The 13136-nt window shown below is 64.5% G+C and overlaps 1 protein-coding gene across 6 annotated transcripts in view; it reads left to right on the forward strand.

The window, feature by feature from the left end:
• The window catches only part of INF2 (inverted formin 2), a 30389-nt gene extending 18037 nt beyond the window's left edge, over positions 1–12352 (forward strand). For 3 of the 6 annotated variants that reach the window (XM_070593447.1, XM_070593452.1, XM_070593450.1), the window contains exons 8-23: positions 145–924; positions 1403–1548; positions 1635–1696; positions 2359–2461; positions 2696–2781; positions 3355–3455; positions 4264–4334; positions 4405–4512; positions 4871–4941; positions 5592–5712; positions 6054–6218; positions 6343–6445; positions 6645–6806; positions 7386–8057; positions 8510–8566; positions 11570–12352. In XM_070593447.1, coding sequence (XP_070449548.1) covers positions 145–924; positions 1403–1548; positions 1635–1696; positions 2359–2461; positions 2696–2781; positions 3355–3455; positions 4264–4334; positions 4405–4512; positions 4871–4941; positions 5592–5712; positions 6054–6218; positions 6343–6445; positions 6645–6806; positions 7386–8057; positions 8510–8565 — 2807 coding nt within the window. In that variant the 3' untranslated portion in view covers position 8566; positions 11570–12352. The remainder of the gene's footprint in view (positions 1–144; positions 925–1402; positions 1549–1634; positions 1697–2358; positions 2462–2695; positions 2782–3354; positions 3456–4263; positions 4335–4404; positions 4513–4870; positions 4942–5591; positions 5713–6053; positions 6219–6342; positions 6446–6644; positions 6807–7385; positions 8058–8509; positions 8567–11569) is intronic. The other 3 variants (XM_070593448.1, XM_070593453.1, XM_070593451.1) reach the window with 1 other exon arrangement.
• Positions 12353–13136: the final 784 nt, after the last annotated feature.

Below are 13136 nucleotides of genomic sequence, written 5' to 3' on the forward strand. Positions count from 1 at the left end.
CCCACATCCCCCTCCTTGACCTCAGCCTGGTGGGCAGACACTGGGGTCTCGAACCATGGGGGGAGAATGCCTGTCCTTGGCCCCAACCCTCCCCTGCCTGCCTCCTCTGGCTCTCTGTCCTGACCCTGGACACCCCCACCACAGCCCAGGAATGCTCCCTGGAGGAGATGGTCGAGCGGCTCCTGTCCGTCAAGGGGCGGCCCCGCCCGAGCTCGCTGGACAAGGCCCACAAGGGCATCCAGGCCGACCTAGGCCAGAGTCGGAGGGGCAGCTTTCCCCAGAACACGGGTGCCCCAAAGGTGTGGGTGGAGGACCAGCAGCCGGCAGGGGCCCTCAGCAGCCTGCTCGCTGTCAGCACGCAGGACACCGGCCACATCATGGCTTCACAGCTGACAGCCTTAGAGCAGCGGGTGCCCACCCCACTCCCGCCTGCACCGCCCCTCCCCGGCGCCACCACTGGGCCTCCTCCCCCTCCTCTTCCCCCCCCACCCCCACCACCGCCACTGCTAGGACCAGCCGTGTGCCCCCCACCCCCTCCACCACCCCCATTGCCAGGACCAACCGTGTGTCCCCCACCCCCTCCACCACCCCCACTGCCAGGACCAACCGTGTGCCTCCTACCCCCTCCACCACCCCCATTGCCTAACTCTAGTGGGACCGCACCTCCCCCACCCCCTCCACTGCCAAGCGTGGGATGCCCACCCCCACCCCCACCGCTGCCCGGCACGGGATGCCCCCCTCCACCCCCACCCCTGCCCGGCACCTCTGGGCCCCCTGCGGCGGGTGGCATGGAGGAGGTCATCGTGGCTCAGGTGGACCACCACCTGGGCTCCGCCTGGGTGCCAAGCCACCGACGGGTGAACCCGCCCACGCTGCGCATGAAGAAGCTGAACTGGCAGAAGCTGCCATCCAACGTGGCACGAGGTGAGGACACCCAGGTCCCCGCAGGTGGCTTCTCTGCAGGTGGCTTCCCCTGGGGGGCAGGGTTGGACCCTGTTGAGGAGAGTGGCAGGCGGTTCCTGAAGTGTGTGTACTCACATCTGAGCCCAGGGCCCCCAGGCATGAGCCCCCCGAGCTCAGCTCTCGCGTGGTCTGGGGCAGGGACGCTCAGAGGTCACCTCTGAGGGCTCTCTCCTCCTGCACGCAACCCTGCAGGCTGGTGTGTTTCTCTGATGCCGCAGCCCCTGTGCTGCCCAGGCCCCTGGGGGCTGGGGGTGCTGATGCTGAGGTCAAGGGCAAGGCTGGCTGGAGGCCGGATCGCCAGCCAGCCTGGACACGTGCGTGCATGCATCCCCGTGCATGCACCCGGCATGACAGCAGCTGGAGGGCTTCCTTTGTGAGGCCCACCTGCTCCTCGGGCCCCTAGGTGGGCATGAGCCTCACAGGGGCGCCTCGTCCACAGAGGGCAACTCCATGTGGGCCTCGCTGAGCAGCCTGGGCGCTGAGGTGGTGGAGCCAGACTTCTCCAGCATCGAGCAGCTCTTCTCCTTCCCTGTGGCCAAGCCCAAGGAGCCAGCTGCAGCCCCGGCCAGGAAGGAGCCCAAGGAGGTGGGGAAGGGGCTGAGGCTTGGACCATGGAGGGGCTCTGTGCCCACCCTCCAGGTAGCAGCCCAATGGACGGGGGTGTTTTCCAGATCACTTTTCTGGACTCCAAGAAGAGCCTGAACCTCAACATCTTCCTGAAGCAGTTTAAATGGTGAGCAGCTAGGATGGGGGAGGCGACCCTGTCTCAGGGCCAGCCCCTCCCACCAACGGCCCCCCATCTTGGGCTCGGCAGTGCCCTCTGCAGGCCGTCCCTGGGAAGTGCACATCCTGTCCCTCGGACCGGAGACAAGTGGTGGGTGTACCATCCACAGACAGCCCCAACCTGGGGCCCCGGAGACCGCCAGTGCAGACTCTCTGGGGAAACTGAGACCCAAAGAGCACCTGGGAGCCCCCTAAGGCCACAGAGAGGTGGCGGACAAGCCACAGTGAGGACCTGGCTCTGCCTCTCAGCCCCGGAGGCCTTCCCTGCAGGTGTTGGGCACTGGCCCCAGCCAGGGAGCTCACTTGGTGTCACGGAGCCATCCTGCCAGTGTCCTGAGCAGCCCCCTCAAATGGGGAGGCAGAGGGTGCTCTGGCAGATGCCGAGTGTGTTATTCACCCCCAGCCTCATTACTGTGTGACCCTAAGCAGGCGGCTTGCCTTTTCTGTGCTTCTGGCAACCTCATGGGTGTGGGAGGGGACCCTGATTTGACCAGCAGAAGTGTCCTGGGCCGAGGGCCCTCCCTGGTGGGCAGGGTCCCGAGGAGGCCAAGGGGGTCAGCTCATGCCTCCGTCTACCACTCCTTCCCACCCGTCCGTCCTCTCACCCTCCAGCTCCAACGAGGAGGTCACCGCTATGATCCAGGCGGGAGACACCACCAAGTTCGACGTGGAGGTGCTCAAACAGCTCCTCAAGCTCCTTCCTGAGAAGCACGAGGTGAGCGGGGATGGGAGACTGAGGTTGCGGGCTGCCCTGAGGGCTACCAGCAGGGAGAGGGGAGTGGCGGGGTCCCAACTCTGCCCCCCGCCCCTCCCTGGGGCCTCACGGGCTCTGCCCGGATGTGAGGTGCTGGAGTGAGCAGTGGAGGCCGCTGGGCATCTGGGTCTTCCTGTGGGGCTTCTTGGGGGGGGCCAGAAGCTGGAATCCCATGTGTGGGCCTCCCCTCCACAGATCGAGAACCTGCGCTCCTTCACCGAGGATCGAACCAAGCTGGCCAGTGCCGACCAGTTTTACCTCCTCCTGTTGGGCATTCCCTGGTGAGCTCGGCTGCCCTTGGACCCCAGGGCCCGCCCGTGGGGAGGGGGCAGGGGGTGATGGTGGGATCTGGTCCAGACCTGGAGGGGCGAGCGGGGCTGTGCAGACAGTTCCCCCACGGCTCTGTGAGGAAGGTGGCAAAATCACTGGTGCATCTGCACCCGTGGGGCCTCTTGAGGGGACCGTGTGGGGCTAGGGTCTTCATCCAGGCCAGCGGTGGTGAGGGTGGGGCTGGCCAGGGCCCCTGTGGCCTCCTGAGGCTGCCCCAGGCCCTCCTGGGAGACCCCAGCCCAGACTCCCACCTGTTCTAAGAGGGAAGGTGCCCCCCAGGGAGCCTCTGCATGTCCATGGCCACTAGGGGCTTGTCTGAAACACCCCGTCCTGGGCCCCACCCCAGTCCTGCCAAAACCACTTCTGGGGTCCGGCCAGGGATGTGCATGTTGAACAGGGAGAGGCCATGGGATCCCCCACCCCCCAGCTCTGTGCTAAGTCGACCCTCGGCCTCGCCCCTGAGCTGCAGGCCCAGGGCTGGTGTGTGTGGAGGGCCCAGCCCCTGACCTGCTGTGCTGTCCCAGCTACCAGCTGCGGGTCGAGTGCATGCTGCTGTGTGAGGGCACGGCCGTCGTGCTGGACATGGTGCAGCCCAAGGCCCAGCTGGTGCTCGCCGCCTGCGAGAGTGAGTGAGGCTGCAAAGCCCTGGGGTGGGGGGGTGCCAGGAGGGGCGCCCATTGGCCCCTGCTCACCCAGCATCAGAACAGCCACCGAGAATGCCCTGGGTGCTGACCTTCCCCACCTCACTGTGGACTGCCGCCCCTGGCTCTGAGGCACACACCATGCATGCACACTCATGCATGCACTTGCAGACACACTGCACGCACATGGTATACTCATGCCTACAGACACACTGCACACACATGCACATTCATGCATGCACACACACAAACTGAACACACACGTGCCCACATAGGACACACATATACACAGATCTTTTTCTCCGAGCAGGGAGTCAGCAGGGTCTTACCGCAGCCATGGGGCAGGGACACAGACAGGCCTGACCGCCGAGGCGCAGCTCATTTCTCCTGGGGGCACACACAGTGGACGTCTCCTCCTGCCTTGGCCACAGAGCCAGGAGGACCGCCCTCCCCAAAGCCCCAGGGATGGTTAGCTGAGAACCAGGGTGGCCACAGCTTCTGGAAGGTTCCTCTCAGCATCCTCAGCCACAGAACAGGGCGGCAGTCGTCTGCCCCAGGGCTGGGAGGGTTCGGTGAACGCTGATGTTGGGGAGACCTGCTGCCGGGGCACCTGCTTCCGGGGCTTCAAGCTTGTGGCAGGGGGTTTCAGCCGCCCTGCCCAAGTCTAGGCTGAGCCTGGGAGGGATCCTGGGGGAGGGGTGTGACGACCGCTGGAGGTGGGCCCAGACCCCACGCCAGGCCCTGCAGGCCCCGTGCCGCCAGCCCTGCCCTCAGCCCTGGCGCCCTCCGCAGGCCTGCTCACCAGCCACCAGCTGCCCATCTTCTGCCAGCTGATCCTGAAAATCGGAAACTTCCTCAACTACGTAAGTGGGCTGTGCCCGAGCCCACCCCCACCCTCCGGGAGGCAGGGACACTCACCCCTGTCCCTCTCAGGGCAGCCACACCGGTGATGCCGACGGCTTCAAGATCAGCACGCTGCTGAAGCTCACGGAGACCAAGTCCCAGCAGAGCCGCGTGACGCTGCTGCACCACGTGCTGGAGGTGGGCGCGGAGGGGCCCGGGGCAGCCTGGGGGGCCCCGCTGCTCCAGTCCTCCTCGGGCCTCCGTGGAGTCCATGCCCTTCTCGTCCCACAGACCCCTCGTGGCCCCACCCCCTCCTCACCCTGCCTTCCCCCTGTAGAGCTCACTTGCTCCCCCCGCTTCTGTTCCCCCCCACCACCAGTCCCCCCAAAAAGCCAAATGTCCCAGAATCACACCAGGCCCAAGGGAGGGATTGAGGGGCCCAGAGCACTGAGGCCATCCGAGGGGCGTGGACCTGAACTGCCGAGGTGGGGCAGGCTCAGGCATGCCCGGGGCCAGGGTGTGGCCGCAGCCGCTCACTGGACACGTGCCTGTGCAGGAGGTGGAGAAGAGCCACCCGGACCTCCTGCAGCTGCCCCAGGACCTGGAGAAGCTCTCCCAGGCAGCTGGGTAGGCGCCCCTGCCCCCCGCCAACACCCCCCCACCCCGCCTCACCTGCAGGTGGCAGAACCAGGCTGGGTCTCACAGCTGCAGCGCAACCCGGGCCCCCAGGAACTGCTTTAAAGAACGCCGACTTTCACTCTGGGACGGGACCTCGTGTCCACCGTGGTCTGTCCCTGTGTGATTCAAAGGAAGCCTAGAAGGGGCAGCGAGTGACCTGGCCACAGTCATGCCAGGGGCGGGTCTAACATAGCCTCTCTGCAAGGTTGACCCCTGAGCAAGGCTGTGCCACCCCGTGGTACAGATGGGGAAACTGAGGCCTAGGGAAGCAGGGCCACATCCCTAGGCTCACACAGACTGGAGAGGGCAGCTCCGGGAGGTCTGACTCCAGGGTCCACACCGCCACGGAAGGTGCTCTGGTCCCAGAGCTGCTGCACCTCAAGGGTCAGGCGCAGACGGGCTGAGCCGCTGGGTCGCAGTCTTCACCCTGCAGACCCAGCATCGGCCGTGGCGGGCCCTTCTCCCTGACACCGCTCAGCCTGCCCCACAGCTCTGATAGGATTCTGGCAACCTGCAGTGTGCAGTCCAGGGCCCCCACTGTCCTAGCAGTCTGGATGCTAGCTGTCACCTGATCCCACCCAGCCCTCTGCGCCTTTCAGGATCAACCTTGAGATCATCCACTCGGAGTCCAGCACCAACCTGCAGAAGCTTCTGGAGATGGAGCGGAAGGTGTCCTCTTCCATCCCAGAGGTGCAGGAGCAGTATGCCCAGCGCCTCCAGGCAAGTGCCCGGCAGGCTGGCCCTGGGCAAGGGCAGCACTGCCCAGGGTCTCTAGGGGGGCAGGCCCCTGCAGGGTCCAGGGGTCTGCCAGGGGTCGGAAGGGAGGAGTGAGCCAGGCGGGGGCAGGCAAGCGTGAGGAAGGAGAGAGCCCGAGTGAGGGGCCCCTGCAGGAGAGCGGCTCGTCGTTCCTGCCCCAAGTTGATTCCTGCGGGTGAGGGGCCTCCTCTGCTCCTGGGGGCCGAGGTGCCCAGACTCCTGGTCCTGCACAGACACCACTGCTGCAGGGCCTGTGCCGGCGGCTGTGGGCCCTCACAGGGCTGTGACTGCCCCTGTGTTCCCAGGCCAGCATCGCAGCCTCCCGGGCACTGGAGGAGGTGTTCCAGGCGATTGAGCAGAAGAAGCTGGAGCTGGCCAGCTACCTGTGTGAGGACGCCCAGCAGCTGTCCCTGGAGGACACCTTCAGCACCATGAAGACCTTCCGCGACCTCTTCATCCGTGCCCTGAAGGTGGGCCGGCAGGATGGGGCTGGTCCCATGGCCTCTCGCAGGGCAGGTGGAATCTCCTCTTAGGGCCAGGCCTGCACAGTCATTCGAGGACCCAGGCTCACGGGGCTGTGTCTGCCCTCTGCAGGAGAACAAGGACAGGAAGGAGCAGGCGGCAAAGGCCGAGAGGAGGAAGCAGCAGCTGGCAGAGGAGGAGGCACGGAGGCCACGGGACGAGGACGGGAAGCCTGGTGAGGCTGGGCCCCGGGACGGGGTGGGCAGGGGCCGGCTGTGGTGGGGCTGCCACATCCGTGCTTTGGCCATTCTCCTCTCTTCTCAAAAGTCTTGGAGCATCACCCACCCTCTCTGGGTCGTCTCCTCTCGAGGCCCCCCGGGTGGGCTCCAGGAACCCCATGAGCACCGTCTCTGAGGGTCTCTGGGGCTTCTCAGTCAGGAAGGGAGGCAGGAAGCAGGAGGAAGTGTGTGTCATCGATGCCCTGCTGGCCGACATCAGGAAAGGCTTCCAGCTGCGGAAGACAGCCCGAGGCCGAGGGGACGCAGAGGGGGGCGGCAGGGCGGCCGCTGCTGAGCCCCGGAGGGACAGGGCGCCTGGTGAGACCCTCTTGCTTCATTTCCTGCCCACCATCCCCGCCCTTGGGCCTTCCTTTCGGTCCAGTGCCTCCCTTCCTCCAGGAAGCCCTCCCTGATGGTCTCCCTGCTGCCCTGAGATGTGGGACAGCTCTGAGACGGGGCCAGACGGTGCTCCTGCGTGTCTGCTGCAACAGAGGGCTCCTCACTGGAGTTACAGCTGCATCCAGCCTCCAGGCTGATAGGAGAGTTGGGCCAGTGGGCCCACTGACAGATGCGCTGGGGCTCAGAGGGGGCCTGAGGTGGTGGGAGAGGCAGGCCTTGGGGCACTGGGGACAGGATGGCCTTGGGGCTCAGCGTCCCCTGCTCTTCCACACTGTGGACAGACTGTGGATGCTGAGGCCCAGGCCTGCCCTGTGGGAACGCATGCTTGGAGGCCACCTGGGGAGGGTCCTGAGGGTGGGAGGCTTTCCAGGGCTGGTGGCATTCGGGTAGAAGCTGAGGCGGCGGGAGGGCACCCGTTGGGGTGTGTGCTGAGCAGGGTGCTATGGGGACAGCTCCAGGCGGGCCCCTGCCCTCCGCTGACACGTCCTCCATCCACAGTGACTACCAGTGACCCCATGGGAGGTCCCAGGGCAGGCACCAGCTGCCCACCCTCTGAGCCTGGTCTTGACACTGCGGTGGCCACAGAGCCCCGTGGCTGGGACCTTGTGGATGCCACTGTGCCCAGCCCGCAGCCCACGGTAGACCCACCGGAGGAGGGCGGCCCCAGGCCCCTGGAGAGGCGTTCTTCCTGGTACGTCGATGCCAGCGACTTCCTGACCCTGGAGGAGCCCCCAGGCTCCGAGCCCCCGGGCTCCGAGCCCTCTGCGGGGGCCTGGCCAGTAGGACTGGGAGACGCTCAAGCCCTGAAGCCCCTCCAGTTCGCCAGTGACAAGCCCCCCGGGGCCATGGGTTCAAGCCAAGACACTGAGGACCCCACAGTTTCGCGGGGCACCGACCAGGCCGAGGCTGACAGCACAGGCGAAGGGCCAGAGGACGCGGCTGCCCATGGCCACAGTGCTGGCCTCCCCGCGATTGTCCCCGGGGGGGATGGGGACGAGGACGAGGAGGACACAGCCCCAGATTCCGCGCTGGACACATCCCTGGACAAGTCCTTCTCAGAGGATGTGGTGACTGACTCCTCAGGGTCTGGCGCCCTCCCCAGGGCCCGGGGCCAGGCCTCAAAGGGGCCAGGCAAGAGGAGGAAGAAGCGGCCCACCAGGGGCCAGGACGGTAAGTCTGGGCTCTGCAGCCTCCTCGGCCCCAAAGCAGAGGGCCCAGTGGGCAACCCATGTAAGGCTTGGGGACATCAGGGTGTGGTCAAAGCTTGTCCTTCCTATGCCAGAGCCCTGGACCCCTCCCTGCAGTCGGCCAATCCCCCCCCCCCAAAGAGTGGGTGGTTCCCGGGGCATCCCTGTGTCCCGCAGGAGAGGAGGCACCCAGGAGGGGCAGCTTTGGGGGGCCACCACCTGGATCACTGTGCCCCTAACCTGCTAACTCCTGCCCATGCTGGCTGCCTCCAGCAGGGACTGGCAGGTGGCCGCTGCAGTGTTGGGAGTGGCGCATGGCTGTGCTTTTGGCGCAGCTGCCTTTTGGTTCAGCATCCTCCTCGCGGCGCCGGCTCTGAGTTCAGGGTTGCTCACTAGCGATCAGCTGTTGAGTGCATTTCTTTTATTTGAAAGCAGAGGTTGCCCCTGACTCTGACGATAATAAAACAAAAAGGCTGTGTGCGATCCAGTAAGGTACGTACACGGCCTGGCTCGGCACTAACGGGGCGCGGAGGTGCGCCTGCACCCAGCCTCTCCTGGACACTAACCCAGCTTCCCACCAGCCCGCCCTGGCGCAGCAGCAGGCGTGCCCTCCCCCGTACCTCTGGTGGTGGGTTCTCCTGGCGCCCTCTCCTCGCTCTGTCCCCCGGAAGGGCGGCCCTGCCTCGCTTCTCTTGCTCTCCGCTCTCCTCGCTGTGGCAAGGTGCAACCTCAGAGCTGCCCGCCAGGCAGGCAGGCCTGGAGAGCTCAGGGAGGACAAGCTGCCCTCCAGGAGTGCGGCTCCGGGGCTTCTGAGGATGGGGGTGCTCTGGCCTCTGGGGTCTGGCAGGACAGGCTGAGCTTGCCTGGCTCTAATCCAGGCCAACCCTGGGCTTCTGTGACACCCGGCAGCCCCCGGGGCATACACCTTTACTCTGCATCTGTCCACAGGGCACACTCCAGCCCCTCACCAGCCCTGGTGCTGGCCACATGTGTCCCCAGAGAGGCAGTGAGGGACAGGGATGGTCCCAAGGGCCACTACCAGGAGCAGGCAGGCCACCATCCCCTGCAGTGGGGTGCACACGCCGCCTCTTCCTGGAGGCCAGGTCCTGGAGACAGTGGGGGTCTGTTCAGATGCAGGCGCCTCCCAGGGAGCGGCACCGGGCCATGCGAGGGACTATCAGGGTCTTTGATGTGGCCCCAAGAGGCCAACAGATGCACCAGACAGACAGGCCTGGGTCCCTGCCGCACTCCAGCCTGTGCTGGGTGGAAGGGGCTCCAGGGCAGGGATCCACCGCCCCACCCTGCCCAAAGGTGAGCCCCGTGGGCACAGGCTGTCTGGGTCTCCATGCACCTGCAGCCTGGCCCAGGGTGGGCCCGGCCTCTGCCTTGGGCTGCAGCGCTGTGCTGACCGACTGGGCCTGGGGCCTAGGACCAAAGGTGCAGAGGGGAGTTCTGGCCGGTGCCCAGACGGGGCCGGAGTGGCAGTGAAGTCAAAGGTGCCCTCTCTTCATGGTTTAGCTTCACTGTGGGCTCAGCTTTCCCTTCGGATCCGGGGTGTCCTCGTGGAGTTACTTTCTGCGTTTGGTTGTGTCTGTTAGAATGATGCTGGCACGTCCCTTAGGGGCTGCGATTTGGCCTTGCGGCCCCGGCCCCAACTGCTGGCCCAGGTGTGGGAGACAATGTGCCGTGTGGTCTTTGGGTTTGGGGGGCTGGCAGCCACCTGTGGCCACTGTCCCGTGAAAGATCAATGTGCCCAGTGCGGTTCTGTGCCCCCAGGTCACTCCCCACCAGGCGTGTCCCTCCTGATCTGCAGCCAACGGGTCTGCTGGGCTCGCTCGCTCCGCCCTCCCTGGGCCCCACCATCCTGGTAGCTGAGGGCAGGAGGACCGAATCGCACCCTCCTAGTCTCCTCAACTTTTTATTTCTAAAAACTTCAGCCCAGCAGGACATTTGCAGAGAGATCATGATGAGCGCCACCTACCCTTCACCCCAAAATGGCAGGCACTTGCAAAACAGAGCAAAATGGTTAACATTGTTACATTGCCCGCCCCCCCCTCCCCACGACTTTACTGAATGATTTGAAAGTGACCCACAGACATCAGGGCACTTGGTCCCTGAATCTGTGCCCAGGAGTCTCCTGAGAGTAGGCCGTTCCCCCCGACACCCAGCATGTTTCACGGTTCCCCACGCAGCCCGGCAGACGTGCCCAGCTGTCCCCACCACATTGTGTCACAGTCATTGCTTTGGGTTTTTACAAACGAGACCCTGCCCAGGACCACACCAGTGTGTGACACTGACATCAGGGGAGACACCTTCACCTGGAGTTTGTCCCGCTGCTCCCCGGCTTGGTCCAGGCTGCATTTGGGGCAGGAATTCCACACCCGTGATGCGTCCTCCCAGAGCATCGTGGGAGGGCTTCAGGGGCCCATTTGCCCTGTGGTCGTGGCCTTGATGATAGCGTGGTTGAGGTGTGGTTGCGAAGACCCCAGCTGCACGGTTCTGGTCGGCTCAGTGGGTAGTGAGCGGCCTGCGGGATGCCCAGGAGCTACCCCAGTTTCCGTGGCAGTTGCCACATGGAGATTTCTGTTCTGTTCCCTGCACTAACTTCCCTTCTTCCCCCTTTTTGACCTGTGTCTTGAGTGTGTGGTGACCCATTATCCTTGTCCGTCGTGATGTCCCTGTGGCCAGTGGGACGAGTGGGGCCGCCACTCTGGCTCCTCTTGTCCCCTTCTGTTCCTGAGGCTTCTTTTCTCTGGCTCAGCCCACCGTCCCGGCTCCCCCGGCCGTTCCCCCCAGCCCTACGGTGGGAGGGGCACTGAAGCCCTGCCATGAGGGTCCTAGTGACCACCCTTTTCTGCCCCACTTGTTTTCATGCCCAAGACTCACAGGGCCTGGGTCAGTGCCTGGCTCTGGGGTGGTTGGGGGCCGGGGTATTTGGGGGCACCAGCCGAGCGAGGGCCTGTGGACTGGTGAGCACAGAGGGCGTTGGGTGGGCATGGGCCTACAGGGCCAGCCGGGGGCTGTGCAGGTGGCAGGAGCCATTGGGGCAGGACCCTGGTGCCCTCAGGACCAAGCTGGAGAGAAGACAAGGCAGGAGGGTCAGCATGGGGGGCGTGGGAAGCGATTGAGGGAGCTCCAGGGAGAGGCAGTGACAGGGGGATGGGAGACAAAGAGCAGCCAGGTCTGAGACGGGGGAGAGTGAGCTGCAGAGACCCCGCCTGTCTCAGAGATGGTGAAACACGCCCTGCCGGACCTAGCCTGGACAGGTGGACCAGGGCCAGCTTGCTGGGGTCACCCCAGCACCTTCTGCCTGGATGAGCTTTGCTGTTCCGGAGGAAGGGCCTGGGGTCAGAGTGGGCTCAGGGGCACCTGGTACAGCCCACTGGGCACTGGTGACAGGGGATACCAGGAGCCTGGGGACCCAGATGCGGGCACCCTGGCACTGCACGCAGCAAAGCTGCTCCTGACCATGTCATTTCATCTCCCTCCCCACAGGCCTCAGGCCCAAGCCCAAAGCCAAGTGAGAGAGCCTGCAGGCCGCCAGCCTCCGCGCCACCATGGGCCGCTGGATATGCTGCTGAGCGGGGCTTCTCTGGGGCCAGGCTGGGACGGGGCCCCTGGGAACCCAAAACTCCGTGCCTTACCCAGCCAGGGGCGGGGCCTCCCAGCCTTCCTGGGGTGTTGTGGCTGGGACCCCAACAGGCACTGGGGCCTGGCCAGCCTGGCACCCTCCTAGACCACCTGCACGCCCCCGGCCCCTCATGGTCTGCTTCCTAAATGCCGATGCCCGAGCCGACCCCGCATGCACCGAGGCACCCGCCCACGCAGGGAGGGGTCGGGTAGCTGCATCCCCTGGGGGTCCCTCTGAGCTTGCACCCCACTCTCCAGTGACCCGGCATCCAGGTTCTTCTGGGGACAGCCCCTTGCAGACCCCTCCCCATGAAGCCATGGGAGCCAGGCAGAGCTGAAACCCCCACTGCCCCGTGAACAGGCCCCAGCTCTGCCCCCCAACCTGCTCAGCTGGGCAGGTGCCAAGCGTGGTTTTTAACCAAAATATGATTACTTATGCATTTCTCCTGTTCTGTGGTGGCTGGTTGGGGGTAGGAGGGTGGGTCAGAGAACCCTAGGGCCTTGGGTAGAGGCCGACTGGCCAGCAGTGCCATGGGCAGGCCAGGGTCCCCCTACTCAGCATGTGGGTGCCCACCCACCCCCAGGTGTGTGCTCCCAAGCCTGGAGCTGGAGAGACTTGAACTAATAAAGAACAAAGCTGGCCCAGCACGTGGCTGTGTGGTGTTCAGAAGCTGTGGGTGGACGTGGGGGCTGGACGGTGCCTTGAGGGGTCTGACCCTCACAACAGCTGTGATGATGTGGGTGGATGGATGGATGGATGGCGGAGGGAGGGAGAGGTGGGTGGATGAATGTACAGGTGGATGGATGGAAAGGTGGATGGATGGCTGGATGAGCGAGCTGGTGGGTGGGTGGAGAGAGGGAGGGGTGGGCCTGACAAGATGGTGGTGTGAAGATAGGCCCCGCCACACAGAGCACGCAGAACAGGGCCAGAGCAGATGATGAACAGCCCCCAGAACAGTGTTGAGGTGAGCTCCGCTCTATGGGATGTAATTTAGATACATAAAACTCACCCATCCTAAGCATGTGACTCTGATTTTTTTCTTCTCCCCAAAGCCCCTCAGTACACAGTTGTACATTCTAATTGTGGGTCCTTCTAGTTGTGCTATGTGAGACGCCGCCTCAGCATGGCCTGATGAGCGGTGCTAGGTCCACAGCCAGGATTCGAACTGGTGAAACCCTGGGCCATCAAAGCGGAATGTGTGAACTTAACTACTCAGCCATGGGGCCGGCCCCAGTGACTCAGTGATTTTTTTCAGATTTACAAAGTTGTGCAATTATCACCATGAGCCGGTTTTAGAATATTTCCATCATCCCAACAGCCGTCTCGTACCCAGTAGCACTCACGCCCCATTCCTCCTTTCCCAGCCCTGGCAGCCACTACTCTGCTTTCTGTCTGTGGATTCACTTTTTGTGGACATTTCATATAAATGGA

Source organism: Equus przewalskii, chromosome 25 (assembly GCF_037783145.1).
Source record: "Equus przewalskii isolate Varuska chromosome 25, EquPr2, whole genome shotgun sequence".
Taxonomy (NCBI): Eukaryota; Metazoa; Chordata; class Mammalia; order Perissodactyla; family Equidae; genus Equus; species Equus przewalskii.